At 38.8% G+C, this 24814-nt stretch overlaps 1 protein-coding gene across 1 annotated transcript in view; it reads left to right on the top strand.

Moving 5' to 3' along the window:
* The window catches only part of LOC126336384 (secretion-regulating guanine nucleotide exchange factor-like), a 101140-nt gene that overhangs the window by 55176 nt on the left and 21150 nt on the right, over window positions 1–24814 (top strand). The window contains exons 5-6 of the mRNA XM_050000005.1: window positions 11715–11870; window positions 15702–15847. Of these exons, the coding sequence (XP_049855962.1) occupies window positions 11715–11870; window positions 15702–15847 (302 nt within the window). The remainder of the gene's footprint in view (window positions 1–11714; window positions 11871–15701; window positions 15848–24814) is intronic.

Genomic DNA, 24814 nt, shown 5'->3' with positions numbered 1-24814 from the left:
GTACATACTCATATCCCATTATTATCTACAACCATTCTGGAAACTGTTACCCTAACATGCTCACCTTCGTCGTTCTGGAAACCTGAAAATGTTCTTAGCATTGTGACTCATCATGGAGAGTAAGAGTAAGTATTAAAAAGAAACAGCAGACTTTCTGTCATAAATGAGCATTTTATTGCTGCTTTTTGAGCAAATTGACAGATTTATGTTTGACATATGTCCCATTTGCCTTATATCTTCATTACAGAGGTGCTTCTGGTGAGGCAAAAAATTAATATTTTGGTGGATTACTACATACAAATTAAGATCTGTATTTTCCATGGTTCTAAAAAATCATTTCAAGCAGGTACCATAATTGTTCCTTTCAAAAGGACATACTAGTTGCCTGCATAACCTTCCATGCATTACTTTCATAACAAGAGATTTATTGCATTAACATGCACAATTTTTCTCAGTTACATTTGCCCTTGAGTTATGGTCTTGTTTTGTGCTGTTGACACCTATTCTGTATTTTTTACCATTATTATCTTCCCTTTTTCTTCTATTTCCTTTTTTTAAAGCCACATTTGTTATGATGTTAATTGTCATAATTTAAAATTATTATTTATTTATTTATTGGGATTCAGTGACATACTGTGTGAAGATGATCTGTGTCTCATGATGTAGCATTTAAGATAGAGCATTTAAAATCAGAAAGCAAAGATAAAAGATGATTAAGAATGAGGTTTGAGTGGTTTTGGGAGGAGGAGTGGTGGCATAGAGTTCCTGATCACCAGACATTGCGCCGATGTTCTGGATCAAATTAAATATCTCCTTACAGTGCCTCAAGGGGTGAGGACATGTGACATAGTGGATAGTGATCTTTCTATTGCATTGGTATGTTGAACCTAGTAGGTGCCTTGGGCACTATTTTAAGAATACCATGTGCCACCACTGGGTGACTGAAGCATATTATGCAAACTTTCATTCATTATGTAGTGATGACCCTAATCTTTAGGGGGAGCTCAGCCACAAGCAAAAATATTATTAGGTAATAGTAAAGACTTCTCTGGTTTACACGATACATCAGCCTAATCTAAAAGCCATAAATTCAACTAAATACCTAGGTATTACAGTTATGAACAACTTAAATTGGAAGGAACACACAGAAAAGGTGGGGAAGCCTAACCAAAGACTGCATTTTATTGGCAGGATACTTAGAAAATGTAATAGGTCTACTAAGGAGACTGCCTACAGCCCTAGACTATGCTCGTCCGTCCTCTTTTAGAATACTGCTGCGCAGTGTGGGATCCTTACCAGATAGGACTGACAAAGTACATCGAAAAAGTTCAAAGAAAGGCTGCACGTTTTGTATTATTGCAAAATATGGGAGGGAGTGTCACAGAAATGATACAGGATTTGGGCTGGACATCATTAAAAGAAAGGCATTTTTCGTTGCGATGGAATCTTCTCACGAAATTCCAATCATCAATTTTCTCCTCCGAATGCGAAAATATTTTGTTGACACCGACGTACATAGGGAGGAACAATCACCAAGATAAAATAAGGGAAATCAGAGCTCGTACGGGAACATAGGTGTTCATTCTTTCCGCGCGCTATACGAGGTTGGAATAATAGAGAATTGTGAAGGTGGTTTGATGAACCCTCTGCCAGGCACTTAAATGTGATTTGCAGAGTATCCATATAGATGTAGATGTAGGTGGTTTATCATGTACATCATATTTCATTTAATCAAGAATAATAAGCGAGCCTAGCCTTCCATCTTGTTTGCAAACAGTTGTCTTATAAACAACCCTGGGGAACTAGTGACAAAATAGACATATTCCGTGCTACTAAACAAGAAGCTGCTGTAATGTTACATGACTCAATCCAGAATGACATTATATCAGAGGAGTGTTTCACTCATCACAGTTCAATTATTCAGCAAACTATTTACTCAAATGAAGCAAGATGAAAAAATAAAATATCCTTTAAAAATAAACTTTTTCTTTTTTGTGAAGCACTTCTTTGACTCAGTTAAAGATTTCTTGAATTATAGCATTTGCAAATTATGCTTGTAATTGTTCATCTTACATGAAAATTTACAACAAATTGTTAATCAGTCGCAGAAACAGTTTCCTAAACTCACCATTTCAAGTTTTCTGTAATATGACGTTCATTTTAATTATATTGCACACATCGCCTGTAACGTATGAAATAAGTAGCCTTCTTTTTCCTGAGCTGCAAAAGTGTTCTTTTTGTAGGATCAGTATTAAATTTATTATAAATTTCTAGCATATACAGAATTCATAATGATTTTTACTCATACACTTGTGTATATACTGTAACAAGCATTGGAATTAGGCATAGTACCCTACAAGAAAGTAACAGATGAAAAGATCTCCAGTAGGTTGTTGCAAGTTGAAAAATAAGTGCACTTTACTCTTAATCCATATGTGAACTGAAATGGCCAGAATATTACTATATTGGTACAAAGTACTCTTTGAAGGTTTCTGATTGGGAAATCAGCACAGAAACATGTTCTTTTTGGAGCAACATTTTGACTAGTTTCTTATTTGTCATTTTATGGTGGAGTGGATTCTGTTGGACACTTGCTATTTATCTATTCCACATCATGTCTTTCACTTCCTGGAGTCCCATCAGTTGGGAGAGCTTGAAAGTGAGTCCCATGCAGTAGGAGAGTGTCTTCGAAATTGAACATTTGTCCCTCAATCACGTGGTGCTCTGACACTGCCAATTTATTTGTGTAGCCAAGGTGGATGTCTCTTGTGTGTTCTACACATCTTTGTGAGGTGCTGTGCTGTATTTGGCCATTATATTGGGTGGTCATACTTACACATGATGCTCTGCATGCAAGGTGTTATTAGTCCTAATAGAGCTTTTACAGAGCTCAGCATGTCCCTAATTTTATGTGCCGTATAGAAGACGACCTGCTTATCATTTTCACCGAGGATAGCGGCAGACTTTTTAGTTAGAAGTCCAATGTACAGTAGAAACCTCAAGCCCTTTCTGTCATTGTCTGAATATACTGATAAGCTGATTTCCAAACAAGAATTCATCAGTGCAATTCACATAGAAAGCCTGAATCTTCATAATGTGCTTTCTGTCATGATGCACTTAAAGTGGTATGTTTACTATAGATGTGTCTGTTTCAGTTTTTGTTATTTTAGAGAAATATCCATATTTTCGTAAGGGTCATAATTTTGTGATTCAGTGATTAATGTAGCCATGTCACATACTCATTCTCCCATTTGAGTGTCATATTTTAATGTTGTATTTCATCTACTCTATCTGGTAGCTTCGTGAAGTGGCTTCAGCGTTTCTTTTTCCTTTTTGTAAGCAATATTCATTTTCTACTCCAAGTTTGCTTTGGTTTTAATTCCTTTCTTCTGTAAGAGTTGTCTAATTTGAAAAGTAACTTTTTAGAGGCAAACAACAGTGGTACCATTGTGAGGGGTACATGCAATTTTGGGCCTGATCGCTTTATGAACAACACCGTGAAAGCGGCTTGCATGTGAAGACAAATTTTATGTTATGTTTCAATCTTATATTTACTGTATCTGGTTTGAAAATTCAAAGAATAACATAAATAGTATATTCACTTTTGCATAAGTATGCTTGTAAATTAATTTGTTGTCTGTTTTTATTTGCAATTTAAATGAAAAGCTGCACATGTTGAAACAACAGGCTGAACACAACAACTCTTATAAGCTCAATTACTTTGTCAAAACAACAAGAAACATGCATGCTCCCTATTTTTCAGCTGCTGTGTACTATTTTGAAGTTTTTAACAATATGATGACAATGGAAGAGCTAAAGGTAACCACACACACTATAAATGAAATGGGGAGAGAGACAGTCATATGAGGATGGAAACAGAGGGGTAAAGGGAATGTAGGATGACAGCAAGGAAACTGGATAGGAATATGGTACCAGCAATGAGCCCACTGACAAGCAGATGGTCCCTACTTGTTATCACCAATTTATTTTAAATTGATGGTATATGCAGGGCTTGGCCAGAAATGAAAGTGACAGAAGCGGAAGCATCTGTGGCTTGTGGGTAGTGCCTGTGCCTCTGAATCATGGAGCCCCGGGTTAGATTCCCAGCCGGGTCAGGGATTTTCTCTGCCTGAGGACTGAGTATTTGTGCTGTCCTCTTCATTTCACCATCATTCGGGAAAGTGGTGAGACTGTACAGTGAACCAAATGGGAATTTCTAAGGGCACTAATAACTGCGTCGTTGAGTGCCCCACAAACCAATCATCATCATAATCAGAAGTGGAAGCTCCAGATAGCCAAGCATTTAGAAACAACAGCATTTTTGTGTGGGTTAGGCAAGGCATGTGTCATTTACATTAACCTTATTTCCAAGAAGCAATTTGCACTGCAGAAAGATAACAGAACGATCAGCGGTAAGATGTGGGTTTGGGTCCCAATGCTGAAACTATCCTTTTTTTCAGTTTTAGGTTACTTACAGTGCAAATAAACAGAAATAATGTTCAATGCAATGTATTTATTAATATTTTCGTAAAAGGTGTGGAAAAGGAAAATTTGGGACTGCAAACAAATTTCCAAAAAAAGATTGTACTTGCAGCATCTACGATTTCTGTACAACTAAGTATCCAAGAAGGGACTGTAGTTAATAGTACAAAACTCCGTATTCCATTAGTTTCATTTTTACCTCTGAGCAGCTGTCAGCATTTCCCCGCAAATAATAGGCTCTCTTGGTGCTTTTTGGAACAAGGATTCAAAAAATGGTGAATGAGTACACGGAAAAGACTAGGATTGTCTACTTCATCAGAATCCTGGAACTTACAACAGCCAAATACAAAACTTTTTGACTAACGTGATGAATTCGAACACAAGAGAAAAAAATTTTGTCTCTAAATTGATTTGTGGGTCGGACAAAAAAATCCACACTTTTAAGACAAGGTTTCTGAATATGAAAAATGAGCGTCATTGTACTGTATAAAACTGATTCTCCCCTAGTGAACACACGCTAGTACAACCCTGCATCATCCGCTTCTGTAGGCCGGCCAATCACGTTCCTCTGGAAGGAGGTACGCGTCAGTGGTGGTGGGAGGCCACGGCGCATCCCAGCGTTAAGACCCCATGGCTATCCAATCTGTCTGTGGAGGCCGCTGCCTTCAGATCAGAGCATTCCTGACGTATTTTGTCAATTGCAGGATTTCATGCTGCACTGAGCTGAAAACTGCTATCCCTGTTAACTAAATTGTTGTGCAGAAGTATCTCCACTGCCTCTTTGAAGATCAAGTCCCAGAAACTGTTGGCGCTGCACAGCTTCTTCATTCTTTTTGAATTTGAAGATGTGTCTGTTGATAATGTTGTGTTCTCCTAGTGCGAACTTGTTTGTCTGTCCTAGTCATACGTTCCTGATGTGTTCCGTACAGTGCTGGGAGATACATTGTTGTGTCTGCCCAATATATTCCATCCCACATTCGCAATCAATACTGTAAATGCCTGGCGTCTGCAACCCAAGCTGGTCTTCAGTTGAGCCAAGTATATCTTGAACTTTTTGCGGTGTGCGAAATATGGTCGTTATTTAATGCTTCTTTAATATTCTTACAATCTTGGCTGTTGGCGATCCAGCAAACGGCAGAAATGCCACACATTTTGCTTTGTCTTCTTCTGCTTTCTCCTCTCGCCTCTTGTCTGCATGCAATGCGCATCTTATTTGTGTCTCAGCATAGCCGTTCTTTCAGAAGGTTTCCCGCAGATGTGCTAACTCAGGGAGCAAACTCTCGTTGTCACAGATCGACCTGGATCTTTGTACTAAGGTGTTTAGTAATAAGTTACACTGTACAGGATGGTGGCAGCTCTGAGCATTGAGATATAAGTCCGTGTGCATCTTTTTCCTGTAGACCGAGTGTCGCAATGTACCATTCAGATTTTTCTTGAACAAAATATCGGAAAAGGGAAGGTAGCCATTCTCTTCTACCTCCATGGTGAATTTGATGCTGTCATGTATGCCATTGAGATGGCGTAGGAACTCCTGTAGTTTTTCCTTGCCATGGGCCACACTAGACAAATGTTGTCTACAAATCTGTAGAACACCTTTGGTTTATGGCAGGCGGTGTTCAGTGCCACATCTTCAAAGTGCTCCATGTACAAGTTGGCAATATTTGGAGCCAGGGGGGAACCCATGGTAACACCATCTGTTTGCTCATTGAATTTCCCACCACATTTGAAGTACATTGTGGTTAACACGTGACGAAAGAGTCTGAGTGTGTCCTCATCAAAGTGATCTTCAAGTAGAGCTAAGGAATCATCCAGCAGCACCTGGGTGAAAAGAGAAGTGACATCAAAGCTGACTAGTAGATCGTTCTCGTCCAGGTGTAACCCTTGGAGTACCTTAACAAATTCAGTTCAGTTCCTGCATGGTGAGGGCAGTGAATTGTGAATCCTGAATTTTTGATTTATTAGTCTCATAACATATATAATCAAAATCATTTGATTCAGGTACAGGAGACACGTCAAAAGTTTGGTAAAATTTACCGTAAACATAGATAGCTGATGAGTACATACAGCATAATAATAATAATAATACAATTTTGTTTTATGTACACAAAAGACAGAGATAATAATAATAACAATAATAAAAATAGTATCTGAAAATCTAACACTAAATTATCCTAGCTCAAGTTATCATGTCATCCTCTAAAAATTCTTCTATCGAGTAGCAGCATTTCTCCCCCAGAATCTGATGTAGCCTTATTTTTAGGATCTCTGACTTAAAATTAAATATATTTTGCCCATTAATTTGTTATGTATTGAAATCCCCATATACTGTGGAGCCCGTTCATTTAATTTCAATTTGTGTGTGGGAAGCATAAAATTATTTTTATTTCTTGTGTTGTAAGTATGGTTAAAATGATTTTTCTCAGATAATTTTTGCCTGTTGTGTAGGAAGATAATAACTTCATAAATGTATATGGAGGGTACATTTAGGATTTTGCAGTTGTCGAAATAATGGGCAACAAGATTCTGTTTTCTGTGTGGTACACATGTATCTGATAATTTTTTTTTTTTTTTTAAGTTTCAGTATACGAGATACTCTACTTGAATTCCCCCAGAATTTATATCATATCTAATGACAGATTGAAAATAACTATTGTAAGCTATTTTTCGTGTACTCATGTAGGTAGAATTTGCAACTATCTGCATAGCAAATGCAAAACTGCTCAGTTTGTTTGATAAGGAGTCAATATGTGTGTTCCAGTTCAAGTTCTTGTCCACATTTAGTGACCCAGGAGTGGATTTAACAGCTGTGCCAGGTGCTTGGCTACACTATACGTCGGAGAATTTATGGTTTTCAGTATCTGACGTAAGTGGGACATTCTCCTTATGGATCTTCGGGAGGCCATACAGTCACAGTGGAGCCAGTGCATGAGGGTAAAGCTTCCTGATGGTGTTTCTGTCAAGTCCTGAACTGTTGAGAAGATTGATGGTATTGTGCGTAACAGGAGCAGTCGCATCTTTCCCCACTTCTTTGGATCTTGTAGTAAGGTGTTGATCTTAAGCCAGTAATCTTCTGACTTCAGTAGGACTGTCACATTCACTTTGTCTGCTGCTAAGATCACTACACCCTTCTCATCGCGAAGGTTCAACAATGCCTTGCGCTCTTCTGCTGTAATGTTGTTCTTCGACATTATTGCTTTCTCGAGTACCCTGCTGGTCTCCCTCCCCATCCTCTCACTCTCAGTGGGAGTCCACGTATGGTTTGCTCGAAGTTGCTGATGATGTCACATTTTGGTGCAATTGGAATTGGAGCAAAGTTCAGGCCTTTCAACAGTATGGAGATTGTTGGCTCATCCAGTGCTCTCTCCGTCAGGTTGATGACGGTCTTAATATTGCTGGCTTTCTCCTCCTGTTGAGGAACTTCTCACACTGTTTGTTAGTGGCTTTCTTCTTATAGAGCTCACTGCTGGCATACGTATTGCCATCCAGCCACTTCCAGGTGTGTGCTTGGAGAGTGGAAGCAAAGTCTTGGCATTCTTCTCGAGTTCCATTCTGGTAACACATATGTGTTCCCATACCAAGGCTGAACCAGCCCATCGTAATATGCATTTTGTCCTCGCTGTGTGGGCAGCGAGAGTTTTCCGCATGAGTTAGCACATCTGCGGGAAAACCTTCCAAAAGAACAGCTACACCGAGACACAAATAAGACGCGCCTTCCATGCAGACAAGAGGCTGGAGGAGAAACCAAAAGAAGACGAAGCAAAACATTTCTGCTGGTAGCTGGATCACCGATAGTGACGATCACAAGAATATTAAAGAAGCACGAAATAATGAACATCTTTCACACACCACAAAAAGTTAAAGATATACTTGGCTCAACCAAAGACCAGCTGGGGTTGCAAATGCTGGGCAGTTATAGTACTGGAATATATCAGGCAGACACAAAGATGTATCTCCCAGTACTGTACTGAACACATCAGGAACGTATGACTAGGACAGACAAACGAGTCCGCGGTAGCAGAACATAGCATTATTGAGGGACACACCTTCGAATTCGCCAACGGTTTCTGTGACTCAATCTCCAAAGAGGCAGTGGAAATACGTCTAGCGATTTTCAGCTCAGTGCAGCATGGAATCCTGCAATTGACAAACTACATCAGGAACGCTGTGATTTGAAGGCAGTAGTGTCTGCAGACAGATTGGATAGCCACTGGGTCTTGACGCCAGGCTGCACCGTGGTCCCCCACCACCACCGATGCAGTACCCCCTTCCATAGGAACGTGATTCGCCGGCCTACTGAAGCGGATGATGGCCAAGCAGCTATATAGATATGCAGAACACAGCATCCCGACGCTTCGCCAGAAGGTGATGGGTACTAAAATCATCGAAACGCTGCAAAAAGATGACGTCAACCAATTGACTGATAGCCTGAAAAGAGTTCATCAATGCATCAAAATATATTCCATTGCATATCACCAGCTACAATCGCCAATATTTGATGAGATGATGTGTTACACACGGTTTGTTGCTGAAGTGTGCAGGCGACAGAGAACCTTTTATAAATATAAAACAAGTTGGTTTTTCTGTAGAAACTTTAAAACAACCATGAAATCATAAAAAATGCAGTGTTTACAGTGCGTACAAGATGTCAAGAAAATTACTGCTTCCCCTTTCTTTATTATGAATAACATCCCAACAAGTGTAAATCATCAATTATAGAATAATTCTATATATGAAGTTCTGATGAACACTTTACAATCCCTTCCTTGAAATTTATTTGCAATCAGAAATTTTCCTCTCCCTTCCCGTTTCATGCCTTTTATGAAAATGTTAATAAATACCATATATTTAGCATTGGTTCAAATGGCTCTGAGCACTATGGGACTCAACTGCTGTGGTCATAAGTCCCCTAGAACTTAGAACTACTTAAACCTAACCAACCTAAGGACATCAAACACATCCATGCCCGAGGCAGGATTCGAACCTGCGACCGTAGCAGTCGCACGGTTCCGGACTGCGTGCCTAGAACCGCGAGACCACCGCGGCTGGCATATTTAGCATTAATTTGGTTTATTTTCGGAGTACATAAAGTAAAAATTGGAGATAAAAAATAATTTCTGCATTGGGAGTTGAACCCACATCCATCAGATTATTGTTCTGTACTCTCCCAAGTGTGCCAATTGCTGCCTCAAAATTGTGTTAAGCCTGGCACACACCAAAACTGGTATTTTTTCTAACATTTGGTCATCTGGAGCCCCCATTTCCATCACTTTCATTTTTGGTCAAGCCCTGCATATCGTACATTTAGATGAAATTGACGATGACGTGTAGGCACAGTTCTCTTGTGTTTGGCTTCAGTGGCATTTCCACAACCTGAGCCACCTGGATTCCACTCAATTCCAGTTTTTCTGAATTGTGTAGGTGAGAATTTTCCTCACATCCCATCCTTCAATCATGCAATCCTCCTTGGCCCAAATATCCACTCATCCAGCCCTTTTGCCCACTTCACTGTACCCCAATCCCTTTTAATCTAAACCCATACTGTTTGTTCAATGCTCTCCTCTTACTCTGTTCTATCTTGAGACTCCCCATCACCTTCCAATCCACTCCTGCAAATCATTATGGGCCACACACAACTTTTACTTGGTGTAGCAGGATGGATTCACCAGTGCCACATTTGGATTCCATTCCCTTGCAGCATCCGCATAGCCTAGTGGTTTCCTTTACTCTTTCGACTTTTTGTAGAGCCAATAACCTAGCAGTATAACTGCCTGAGATGATGAGAGGAAAAGCACTGATTAGATTAGATTAGATTTAGTTTTTTTTCATAGACCCAAAAAATGAGATTATTCTCATGGCTGTGGAACATGTCAGAAAGTATGATATAAAAACACAAAACATTTGAATATAACACTTACTACTCTAATCATTTGTCAGGATATTGTCGAAATAGATGAATACAATGTGGTAAACTGGAATAGTTAATATTTTCAGAATTAACACGCTGTCAGAATGAAACGTTGTTATGCACTATTAATAAACTTATTACACACAAAATACCTAATCTTGACTGTTGTGACCAAGTGTTGTGAAAACTGAAATCTAACAGACGTTTTAACTTAAGCTGGCTTAACAGTCACTGTTAAGATATGAATCTATAAAGTAGAAGGCGTTGCTTATCAAAAAGTCTTTCAAACTCTGTTTTAACTGTGCTTTATCTGAAACCAAGTGTTTAATGGTTGCAGGCAATTTATTGAAAATGTGTATTCCTGAATATTGGAATGTTGAATGTTTAGAGAAAAGGGGAAATCAGTGTCTCAAGGAACCCACACAAGTGGGTGGAAGTTGCCACATTAATTACAGTCTTTCCTGAGGAAAAAAATAAATTCCTAACCTACAGAGCCACTCAGCTACATCTAAATTTATATTTATTTTAAGTAACTAGTTGTTTAGTTTCTGGACTAGTATATTTTGTAACATATATTTTGTTAATAACTTGCCTACAATTGTATTACTATCAGTGAATTATCTTGTTTACATTTGCAAGGTACTCTGAGTTAAAATGTGTGTGTGTGTGTTTTTTCCTTTCAGTCCACCTGTTTAGAACACATTCCTATCCTATGATATTCTCTTTTCAAACGATGGAAAATCAAGGATGGAATGTAGCAATATTATGAAATGAAAGTTGCTACTCACCATATAGCAGAGATGCTCAGTCACAGATGGGGACAACAAAAAGACTATCACAGTATAATCTTTCGGCCATCAAGGCCTTTGTCGAAAATAGATGACAGACACACAAACAATTGTGTGTGTGTTTGTGTGTCTGTTGCCTATTTTTCACAAAGACCTTGGTGGCCGAAAGCTTATACTGTGACAGTCTTTTTGTGGTACCTATTTGTGACTCAGCATCTCCGCTGTATGGTGAGTAACAACTTTCCCTTCATAGAATTGATACTCTCTTTTCTGTTGTCTAAATATTTTTTAGAATATTTTTCACTTTTGGCAAACGAATTACGATCACTTTTTATTTCATCAGTTTTTCATCATCACTGATTTTTTTCTTTCTTAATGACAGGATTTGTAGCGTGAATACAGTCTACTCTGTCTTAGCACCAAACCCTGAATAATAACAAATTTTTCTTCTTGTATGTGCCACCAAACTTTTTGTAATATTATTGTTTTTCCATCGTGAATTTTATATGCTGATTTACTATTTTTATTTGCAAGAACAGGAGGAGGAAAGATAGTTAACTGGGGAAGAAATAATTATGGACAGCTGGGTTGTGCTGAGAAACAAAGACTTGAAAGCTGGAAGCCAACATTTCTGAATGATGTTCCCAGTACAAAGCAGATTGCAGTTGGATCTGAACATAATGTGGCTTTGTCTGGTAAGTTTTGGCACATCTTTTCGATGCTGCTGAACGGCTACAACCATTCACAAAATTCCACTTAAAAGTTTCAGGCAGTTCATAAGTATTATGAGATTGAAATGTTACCTCTTCTCAGAAATGTTTGGGAAAAAAAAAGTTAAGTATGAAACTACGGCCGCTTTCTGTATTCTGATTCCTTGTCATGTTTCAGACCTCACGTCAGTATAGTCCTTCCCTCCTCATGCCAGCCTGCGTGAGCTAAAACGCGTGCATTTCGACCTCTCTCCCGCCAACACAACATTTTGTATGTAATAATACACTAAAAGTCTCTCTGTCAGACCCCAATAAAACTGATGTCCAAGCAGTACTGCAGAGTGGTGCATTGATAGTGACCAGGCCAAATATCTCATGAAATAGGCATAAAACGAAAAAACTACAAAGAACAAAACTCGTCTAGGTTGAAGGGGGAAACCAGATGGCGCTATGGTTGGCCAGCCAGATGGCACTGCCATAGGTCAAATGGATATCAATGGTGTTTTTTTTTTAATAGGAACGCCCATTTTTTATTAGATATTCATGTAGTATGTAAAGAAATATGAATGTTTTAGTTGGACCACTTTTTTTTGCTTTGTGATAGATGGCCCTGTAATAGGCACAAATGTATAAGTACGTGGTATCACATAACATTCCGCCAGTGTGGATGGTTACATTACCCGTGTTGAAATGGACCATTTACCAATTACGGAAAAGGTCGATATCATGTTGATGTATGGCTACTGTGATCAAAATGCCCAACAGGTGTGTGCTACGTATGCTGCTCAGTATCTTGGATGACATCCAAGTGTCCGGACCATTCACCGGATAGTTAAGGAAACAGGAAGTGTACAGCCGCATGTGAAACATCAACCATAACCTGCAACAAATGGTGATGCCCAAAGAGGTGTTTTAGCTGCTGTCATGGCTAATACACACATCAGTAGCAGACAAATTGCACGAGAATCGGGAATCTCAGAAAAGTTAGTGTTGAGAATGCTACATCAACATTGATCACCCGTACAATATTTCTATGCACCAGGAATTGCATGGCAACGACTTTGAACATCATGTACAGTTCTGCCATTGGGCACGAGAGAAATTACGGGACGATGACAGATTTTTTGTATGTGTTCTATTTAGCGATGAAGCATCATTCACCAACAGCGGTAACGTAAACCGGCATAATATGCACTATCGGAACATCAACGATCTTGGCGGCTTAATGTATGGTGCAGCATTGTGGGAGGAGGGATAATTGGCCCCAATTTTATCAATGGCAATCTAAATTGTGCAATGTATGCTGATTTCCTACATAATGTTCTACTGATGTCACTACAAGATGTTTCACTGCATGACAGAATGGCGATGTACTACCAAGATGATGGATGTTCAGCACATAGCTCGCATGCGGTTGAAGCTGTATTGAATAGCATATTTCATGACAGGTGGATTGGTTATCAAAGCACCATACCATGGACAGCACGTTCACCGGATCTGACGTCACTGGATTTCTTTCTGTGGGGAAAGTTGAAGGATACTTGCTATCGTGATCCACCGATAACACCTGACAACGTGCGTCAGCGCATTTTCAATGGATGTGCGAACATTACGAAAGGCGAACTACTCGCTGTTGAGAGGGATGTCGTTACATGTATTGCTAAATGCATTGAGGTTGATGGACATCATTTAGAGCATTTATTGCATTAATGTGGTATTTACAGGTAATCTTGCTGTAACAGCATGTGCTCTCAGAAATGATAAGTTCACAAAGGTATATGTATCACATTGGAACAACCGAAATGAATATCTACAGCATTCTGGTTTTCTGCCAAAAGAAACTTGTTGAGAGCTCTCTGCTTGGAACAAACCTCTATTATAGACACCATTTTGAACGCTATGTACAGCACCGCCACCAATGGGAACTTCATAAAACAATAGGGGCTACAGTGGGAATGTTCCATAATGTACCACAACAACTTCTACATTTTTTTCCAACCAAAATTGGCTGAGAAAAAAAGTGTTTAGCATTGCTCATTGAACGCCTCTCATCCCAAGGATTACAATTATGAACAGTTCAATTACACAGAAAATGCATCTTAAAACATGCAATAGATCTGCTAAAGAGACTGCCTGTGCTATGCTTGTCCATCTTTTTCTGTAGTGTTGCTGCACAGTATGGGATCCTGACCAGATAGGATTGACAGAGGACATCAGAAATTTCAAAGATGGGTGCTCATTTTGTATTATCATGAAATAGTAGAGTGAGTGTTATGGATGTAATAATGTGAAATGTGGCGGCAGAACAAAGGCATTTTTTGTTGCAACAAAATCTTTTCAAGATATTTCAGTCACCAACTTTCTCCTTCGAATGCAAAAACATTTTGTTGGCTCCTACTTACATAGGGAGATATGATCATCTTAATAAAAATGATCATCTTAATAAAATAAGAAAAAGCAGAGTTCTTATCAAAAGATTTAAGTGCTTGTTTTCCCACCCACCGTCCAAGAGTGTAATGGTAGAGAAATAGTCTGAAAGTGGTTCAGTGAACACTCTGCGGGGCACTTAAGTGTGGCTTGCTAAGTAGTCATGTGCATGTAGATAAAATAACATTTGCTGAATTTTCCACACGAACCATTTTAGGAAACAATTCCCAGTCTCATACGATTTTTCATGTATCAAGCAATATGCGCGCGCACACACACACACACACACACACACACACACACACACACACACACACACACACACACACACACACACACCACAGCACTACACAGCTGTCATTCCACTACCACAGCCAGTCTTTTTATTTCTCTCCTTTTTGACTCCTCTCCCCCCTCCCCCTCCACACCTCTCCCATGACCTCTGTCTAACCTGCAGCACTTCACTGTCCACCACCCCCACCATACTATCCCTCTCCCCGCCCCGCCCTGGCCTGGCCTCCTCCTTACCACCACTCAGTCGCCTCTTCCTCACGCACTGGTGCTGCTGCTCACAGTGTGGTTTCAGTTGCTGAGGCTGCAGTCGTGTGTGAGTGTGAGTGTGAGTGTGTGTGTGTGTTGTTGACAAAGGCCAATGACCGAAAGCTATAATTGTGAGTCTTTTTGTTGTGCCTATCTGTGACTCGGCAGCATCTCCACTATATGGTGAGTAGCTACTTTCCTTCTCATAATATTGTTTCATGTATCAAGACATTTTTAGATATGACGTGTGAACTGCTGCATTATTCTTGTGCCTACACTACAATATAAACACGGACATGGATAATTCTGTATCTGCGAATTTCAAAATAACTTTTTTCTTTGTAAGAGTACAACAAGGAATCCTTACTTAACAGTTATTTCCAAATTTGCCATATCTATAGAGAAACATCACACACAAAAATGCCTACGTGCAAAGCACACTTGAGAATGGGGATTACTTCTTGAAACGTTTCATACAGAAAATAAGTAAAGGAAAATTATAACTAAAAATGGCAAATGCTATTTTATAACAAACAAAACTTTCTTTTATGTCCTTACTGAATTCTTCCTCTACATAGTGAGATGTTGCCTTTGTTCACTTAGTTTACATGTACTTAAGAATCATTCCAGCCACTATAAATTATATGCTAAATTGGACTTAACCTCTTTTTCAGTGTCTGCCATTTCATCTGTTAATTTGGTGCAGACATTATCGAAACTGTTGTTCATGAAAGACTGTTTAAAAATTAGTTCTTTTAGTTCATGAAATATGAAAAGTGCGCAATGAATTGTCTTCTTTGTGATTGGCAAGCTCCTCAGGGCTTTTTTATGTGTTATTGTTATTTCCAGAGAATGGTGAAGTGCTATGCTGGGGCTGGAATGAACATGGCAGCTGTGCAACAGGAGCTGATGTGGATGTGAAGAGTCCCAGGAAAGTTGAAAATGCACAGAAAGCTGCTTTAATAGGGACGGGAGGTGCCCACAGCTTTGCTGTTGTGAGTCTGGACTGATACTGAAATTAGTGGTTGATTGTTTTTGTTAATAAAATGACTTCCATTGCCATTGCTCTGTGATGGCGCCAACGATACATCCAGACATTTGAGTAAAATTCACATCGACAGCAACATGGTTCAAAGTGCGAATTAATGAGAGAATGTTAAGTTTTTATACTAACTCTCTTAACAAAAATAATATAATAAGTCTACAAAAATTTCTCTTAAACGCCTTTTGTCAGATCATTCTATATAGAGCATCAGCTTTGAAACAAAACATCAACAAAAATAATGCAATACAAAGAACCTTACATTTATAGGGTAAGTACTATGGGACTAAGACTAGTGTGATATAATTTTTTTTGTTTTATTCTGGTCACATGGAGCTATGTATTGCCATTAAAAATTTAAGTTTTGTTGCTCACTCTTGGCTGTTTGACTTATCGTATTTGATATACAAGGGTAAGTCAATTATTTTGGTAGTACTATCATTTTACATTGATGACACATGCTTTGTTTATTTGTTGTTATATCTTTGCAATTTTCAAGCTGCTAGGTTAGTTTCGTTATTGCTGCCGTGCTGTTAATCATGGCTGCTCCACTGTCTATTTGCACCAAAGAAGAGTAACATTCAGTGATCCGTTTTTTGTGGTCGGAAGGCATATCAGGGGCCAAAATTCATCAAAGACATTCGGTACATTATGGAAACAGCGTTTTGCCACAATGGAGTATCTACAAATGGATCGAAAAATTCTGAAATTGTCGTACAAGTGTTATGCACTATGAAGGAGCTGGACGACCATTTACCACCACAACTGAAGAAACCATTGAGTGTTCATGTGAAATGATTCTCTTAGACAGACGATTAACTATTGACGAAGTGGCACATCATCTGCAAATTAGTCATGGTTCTGTCTACGAAATCATCCACAACAGACTTGGATTTCATATAGTTAGTCCAAGGTGGGTCCCAAAACAACTCACACAGTTGCATAAACAAACATGCTTGGACATCTGCAAAAAAACTTTTGGATCGCTGTGGTAACAAAGGGAAGAACTACTTAGACAGGGATCATTACTGGTGACGAAACAGGGATTCATCATTACAAGCCGGAGATTAAACAGCAGAGTATAGAATGGAAACATCCAAATTCACCATGCAAGAAAAAGTTCAAGACCCAACCATCTGCAGGAAAACTGATGTTCGCAGTTTTTTGGGACACACAAGGTCCAGTACTGGAACATGGGGAAAGGGGCACAATAATAAACAGTGTATGTTGCAGTGAGATGCTTATCGCCAGGCTAAAGCCTGCAACTCGAAGCGAACGCTGAGGACTGCTGTCAAAAGGTGTTGTGTTGTTGCATGACAATGCCCATCCACATACTGCTGCCCACAGTGCTGAAACGCTCCAGAAACTCAAATTTGAAGTACTGGATCATCCTCCATATAGTCCTGATCTTGCCCGTTTGACTATCACTTGTCTGGTCAATTCAAACAGGCATTAAGGGGCCGTCGATTTGCCTCTGATGAAGCAGTGAAAGAAGTCCTGGCTCGCAGTTCAACTAAGATCCTTCTTTTATGAGAGCATCAGGAAGCTCGTACAATGATGGACCAAGTGCGTTGAAACGCAAGGAGACTATGTCAAAGAATGATGTTCTTGTAAGTTTCCCATTTGATTACAAAAAAATTTTGTAACTACTTTGCAGACAATAATTGACTTACCCTCGTATTTCGTTAAAAAGGGTCACTAACTGTATCACCATTTCTTATGAATGAATGTGGAATAATATGAGTAGTACATCACCAAACAGAATGCAATTACAGTCTAATGTTTAGTGTTTCTGCCTACTTATGTGGAGTTTCCAGGTTAGACTCTATGTGACCACATATTTTTCTGCAGAAAAAATGTTCCTGAAACAGATCCCCCATTCTCACCAGGATGACTGAGGAGCTGCTTCAGTAAAGAAGTTGGGAACTAACATGCAGGCACTGAAGTGGCATCAACTCAAAAAATTTGTGCCATATTGAGACATGTGACTTTTTACTTTCCTCACCCCATTGCTTTTCTTCTATTGGAAGCATGTTTTTCTGACTTTATGATCATCTAGTCATTGTAGTTGAATTAAGTCAGGTGATGCTGAGGGAATTAGATTAGGAAATGAGACATTTAAAGTAGTAAAGGAGTTTTGCTATTTGGGGAGCAAAATAACTGATGATGGTCAAAGTAGAGAGGATATAAAATGTAGACTGGCAATGGCAAGGAAAGTGTTTCTGAAGAAGTGTCAGGAAGTCGTTTCGGAAAGTATTTGTATGGAGTGTAGCCATGTATGGAAGTTAAACATGGACGATAAATAGCTTAGACAAGAAAAGAATAGAAGCTTTTGAAATGTGGTGTTACAGAAGAATGCTAAAGATTAGATGGGTAGATCACATAAATAATGAGGAGGTATTGAATAGAATTGGGGAGAAGAGAAGAGGAGCTTGTGGCTAAACTTGACTAGAAGAAGGGATCGGTTGGTAGGACTTGCTCTGAGACATTGAGGGATTACCAATTTAGTATTGGAGGGCCATGTGGAGGGTAAAAATTATAGAGAGAGACCAAGAGATGAATACACTAAGCAGATTCAGAAGGATGTAGGCTGCAGTAGGTACTGGGAGATGAAGAAGCTTGCACAGGATAGAGTAGCATGGAGAGCTGCATCAAACCAGTCTCAGGACTGAAGACCACAACAACAGTCATTGTACAAATGGAGGACATTACCTTTTCACAGAGATGATGGACAATCCCTAATGTATTTTCTTCATTTTCCAAAGAACTCATACAATTTACAAAATTGAAATAATCTGCACTACATCACAGCAATGTCCCTTGGAGTTTTGCAAGGTATCCACTAGTATATGCACTTCAGTTCTGCTGATGGGCACTGATAAATAACTGGACAGTTCTCTTTGAAGGTGGTCCCCCACCCCCAGATAAACTGTCTTCAGATCATCACTGTGTGACTCATCCAGCCTGCTCCAGTAACTGTATAACATTCCAGATGGGTCAGTAATATTTTTAAGTGTAAACTTTTAAATAATTTGTGTACTGCACTCACTTTGTCACACCAATTACTCTGAAAACACTGTGCAATACAGTCCACGTCCTCTGAATACAGTCCAGGTCCTCTGAAAGCACAAAGGAATGGTTGTAGGTTCTCAAATAATCAGTTTGAGTCAGTGTTGGGGGGGGGGGGGGGTGTAAGGGAAAATACAGGAAAAAAGTGTCTGTGTGATATTATTAGTGACAGGTAAGAGAAGACTGTGAGAATGGAACTTAATGTGACCCAAAAAAATGAAGCAAAGAGTATTTTCTGCATTGTAAAGACTGTCTAAAATGGGGAAACAATGGTGGTGGAGGTGGCTTGCAGAGAAATGAATGAAGATACAGCTATTGAAGAACTTCACAATCATTATGAGATGGAAGTAGCTGGAAGCATGTGTTGTAGAACATCAACAACAAATAGAGGTGGGATATCTGAATACTTTGAGTGATGAAAGATGAGTACATGTAAAATGTGGCACAGGAGTGGTTTTGCCACTCTGTGTTGTTTGTTCTCTGTACCTATTCTGTCTTTGTGCACTAATCAAATTGTTCTCTGGCGGTTAAACTGCTGTTAAACTAAAGAACCTAAAAGTACCTGTTCATTTGTTAATTACCACTCTTACACTTACAACCTATATGAGACACTGGTGTGCCTATCTGTCAGGAGGAAAATCAACAACTGAAGAAAATTAAGAATTCTATATGCCAAAACTAAACATGGTATCCTTGCACAGATGGAATCTGAGTTCTGAAATAGCTAGTTCTACAGAGAAGTTCCATCACTCAGATGCAGAAGTCACAGACGTTCAACATATTTACTTCTTCTTACACCGTGACGGTGATAACCATATGTAGGATTTCTTGTTTGTTGCTACAGTCTGTTTCTGAGTAAAGCATTAAAATTTTTTTCTACTGACACCTAGAAAGTGCACCCATAGATAAACATCAACTAGCAAACATGTTTTTGATGTATGGAGAAGCTTTTCTTTGGAAAAGGCTCCAAACAGAACTAGTGGAAGTAATGGTGTGAATCAGGCATGCGAAACTATTATCTGTAACTTCAACTTAATGGTACACATTGTTTTGTCAACTCACTTCATAATATAATTCTGTTGAATTCTCCACTGTTTCTGTAAACTGAAGATCACTTGTGAGCATTTGGACAACACATAAAAATTGTTTCACAAGGAAGGTCCATTGTTCGTCATAATCTAAATTTTCATATAGTGAAAGTTAGTACTGATGTAATACAACAGAGAATTTTGGCTGCTACATAAAACTGCCTGAAGTTGTCCATTTCTTTCCAATGATTTGGGAGACAATCTGAGCAGCCATCTTCGGTTGTTTGTTTATTTATTTATTGGTCCTGTAAATCATGTTTAGGTACATATTTTGCACAAACGATGTAGGACAAGTCAGGTTGGTACAGAGTATACATCACCATACACATTGTTATTTTGAAAGGATAAATTAGCGGATGACGCTGTCGCTTATCGACTAATAAAGTCATCAGATATTGGTGTGGCCTGTGCATCTTTCCAGTCTTTGGGTACGGATCTTTCGTCAAGCGAATGATGTATATTATTGTTAAATATGGAGCTAATGCATCAACATTCTGCCTGGCAGAGGGTTCATTGAACAACCTTCACAATTCTCTATTATTCCAATCTCGTATAGTGCACGGGAAGAATGAACACCTGTATCTCTCCGTACAAGCTCTGATTTCCCTTATTTTATTTGGTGATTGTTCCTCCCTATGTAGGTCCGGTGTCAACAAAATATTTTCGCATTCGGAGGAGAAAGTTGATGATTGGAATTTCATGAGAAGATTCCATCACAACAAAAAATGCCTTTCTTTTAATGATGTCCAGCCCAAATCCTGTGTCATTTTTGTGACACTCTCTCCCATATTTCATGATAATACAAAACGTGCTACCTTTCTTTGAACTTTTTCGATGTACTTTGTCAGTCCTATCTGGTAAGAATCCCACACCGCGCAACAGTATTCTTTCTAAAAGAGGACGGACAAGTATAGTGTAGGCAGTCTCCTTAGTAGGTCTGTTACATTTTCTAAGTGTCCTGCCAATAACACACTGTCTTTGGTTAGCCTTTCCCACAACATTTTCTGTGTGTTCCTTCCAATTTAAATTGTTTGTAATTGTAATACCTAGGTATTTAGTTGAATTTATGGCTTTTAGATTAGACTGATTTATCATGTAACCGAAGTTTAACGCATTCCTTTTAGCACTCATGTGGATGACCTCACACTTTTCGTTATTTAAGGTCAACTGCCACTTTTCGCACCATTCCGATATTTCTTCTAAATCATTTTGCAGTTTGTTTTGATCTTCTGATGACTTTATTAGTCGACAAACGACAGCATCATGTGCAAACAACCGAAGACGGCTGCTTAGATTGCCTCCCAAATCGTTTATATAGGTAAGGAACAGCAAATGGCCTATAACACTATCTTGGGGAACACCAGAAATCATTTCTGTTTTACTCGATGACTTTCCGTCAGTTACAATGAACTGTGACCTCTCTGACATGAAATCACAGATCCAGTCTCATAACTGAGACGATATTCCATAAGCAAGCAATTTCACTACGAACCACTTGCGTGGTACAGTGTCAAAATCCAGAAATACGGAATCGATCTGAAATCCCTTGACAATAGCACTCAGCACCTTATGTGAATAAAGAGCTAGTTGTGTTTCACAGGAATGATGTTTCCTAACCCATGTTGACTGTGTGTCAATAGACCATTTCTTTGAGGTAATTCGTTATGTTCAAACACAATATATGTTCTAAAATTCTGCTGCATATCGACGTTAACGATATGGGCCTGTAATTTAGTGGATTACTCCTACTACCTTTCTTGAATATTGGTGTGACCTGTGCAACTTTCCAGTCTTTGGGTACAGATCTTTCGTCAAGTGAACGATGTATATGATTGTTAAGTATGGAGCTAATACGTCAGCATATTCCGAAAGGAACCTAATTAGTATACAGTCTGGACCAGAAGACTTGCTTGTATTAAGTGATTTAAGTTGCTTCACTACTCCGAGGATATTTACTTCTAGGTTACTCATGTTGGTAGCTGTTCTCGATTTGAATTCTGGAATATGTACTTCGTCTTCTTTTGTGAAGGCATTTCGGAAGGCTGTGTTTAGTAACTCTGCTTTGGAAGCACTGTCTTCCATGGTATCTCCATTCTCTATTGCTATCATGCAGAGAAGGCACTGATTGTTTCTTGCTGCTAACATACTCCACATACGACCAGAATCACTTTGAATTTTGTGCCAGGTTTCGAGACAAAGTTTCGTTGTGGAAACTGTTATAAGCTTCTCGCATTGAAGTCTGTACTAAATTTCGAGCTTCTGTAAAAGATTGCCAATCTTGGGGATTTTGCGTCTGTTTAAATTTGGCATGTTTGTTTCGTTGTTTCTGCAACAGTGTTCTAACCCATTTTGTGTACCAAGGAGGATCAGCTCCGTCATTTGTTAATTTATTTGGTATAAATCTCTCAATTGCTGCTGATACTATTTCTTTGAATTTAAGCCACATCTGGTCTACACTTATATTATAAATTTGGAATGAGTGGAGATTGTCTCTTAGGAAGGCTCAAGTGAATTTTTATCTGCTTTTTTGAATAGGTATATTTTTCACTTATTTTTCGAAGATTACAATATTCAGTCTTGCTACAACAGCCCTGTGTTCACTAATCCCTGAATCGGTTTTGATGCTCGTTATTAACTCAGGATTATTTGTTGTTAAGAGGTCAAGTGTGTTTTCACAACTGTTTACTATTCGCATGGGCTCGTGAACTAATTGCTCAAGATAATTTTCAGAGAATGTGTTCAGCACAATTTTGGATGATATTTTATGCATACCTCCGGAATTAAACATGTATTTTCGCCAATATGTCGAGGGTAAATTAAAGTCACCACCAACTATTATCGTCTGATTTGGGTACGTGTTTGAAATCAAACTCACGTTTTCTTTGAACTTTTCAGCAACTGTATCATCTGAATTTGGAGGTCGGTAAAAGGATCCATTATTTTATTCCGGTTTGTAACAATGACCTCTGCCCATACTAACTCACAGGAAGTATCTACTTCAATTTCATGACAAGTAAAACTACTTCTGACAGCAACAAACACGCCTCTGCCAACCGTGTTTAGCCTATCCTTTCGGAACACTGTTAGGTTCTTCGCAAAAATTTTGGCTGAGCTTATATCCGGCTTTAGCCAGCTTTCAGTGTCTATAACGATTTGAGCATCAGTGCTTTCTATTAGCGCTAAAGCATGTTTACATAGATTCTGGCCTCTTCCGATGACTAGGCTCACTAAAGATATTGACAACCAGACTAGAAAATCGTCAAAGAATACGTGTCAAAGATAATTTCCATATCACAAAATTGAATGGTTATTGCTTTGGAGTTAAAGAACAATGGACTGGGTTTATTCTACTTGCAGGACTATCAGATAATTATAAACCTGAGTTTAGGAAATTCAAACTTGATCACTGGAGACACTACAGAACAATAAATTGTTGCAAGAAATAAATGTGATGCCAGTAAAAAACAATTGACAACTGACAAAATGACATACGATACCTGAATCCCAGTATATGCTTTTTGCTTTAAGTTGCTTTCATCTCAGTCTTGTAGTGAACTTGGCAACCTGTGGCATTTGTAAATGAAATTTTAAATGCATACATCTACCTACTCTTTGATAACCCCTGCCTCCCAACTAACATCTCGTTCCTGAAGAGGGGCAACACTCTTGTGTATGATTCAATGGGTGAAAATTACATTAATAATGTAGAGATGAAAAGGCTTGCACAGGATAGGCTATCACAGAGGGCTAAATCAAACCAGTCTTCGATCTGAAAACCATAACAACAACGTATGTCTTCAACGTGATTAGGTAACACCCATGAAAGAATATTTTACAGTAAGTAGCAGTCACCTCCGGCTTTAAATCTATCCTACACATCGCCATAACTCTCAGCACGAGTCAGCCAGCCACTGATGGACAAGTACCTTATCCAAACTACTCTGTGCATTATTATATTAAGCTACATGCATCCATGTTGCTGCTACGTGTTTTCAAATGTTATTTTCTACACTTCCATTAGGTCATCTTTCTGGCCCTCTCGTATCTCTTCAAGTCCAGTTAAGTATTTGATTGGTCCTTTCACCATCCTCTCACCTAGCTGTATGTTCTGTCCACTCATTAACATGTTCCACTACAGCTTGTTCCCTCATCCACTTTTTGTGTTTTCCTGTCTCTACTATCAATTGTCATCATTTATCTCTTGATTGCTCACTGAGAAACCCTCGTTTTTTTCTTTTCTTCGTTTGAAGTTTACCTCTCACTGCCAATAACTCATAACTGATTGCAGGCTGCTCCTGGAAATACAACTAGAGGGAATTTCTTCTAGATTACTATATTAGAACAGCACCTACTAATTTTCTGTTACAATGATCAGCAACTTTTTGTTACTTAATACTAAGCACTTATGTAAGGTCTCTCACTTCACAGAACACTATCAGCTCTTTATACAATGGAAAAGTTAGTACTTGTTTAAAATGAATACTAGTATTAAACAGGTATATTCCTCATGGAGCACAAATGTTTTGATAATTATGGAAGACAGTTGCTAATAAGGTACTCTTTTAATTTGTTGTTGAATATGTGACAATTTCCAATAATACTTCTGCCTGAATGTATTAAATTTTGAACTAGAGTTAAATTTAGTGTGCCAGTTGGTCTCTATTTCTGGCACAGAACACCTCTTGAAAAAACTGTCCAATTTCTCTATCTCACTCCCACCTTTGACGGCAACTAATCACCACCATTACATCCACGAACCTCCA

The sequence above is a fragment of the Schistocerca gregaria genome, chromosome 2, assembly GCF_023897955.1.
Source record: "Schistocerca gregaria isolate iqSchGreg1 chromosome 2, iqSchGreg1.2, whole genome shotgun sequence".
Taxonomy (NCBI): domain Eukaryota; kingdom Metazoa; phylum Arthropoda; class Insecta; order Orthoptera; family Acrididae; genus Schistocerca; species Schistocerca gregaria.
Note: the sequence above shows the minus strand (reverse complement) of the source record. Positions and strands in the feature narration are given on the sequence as shown.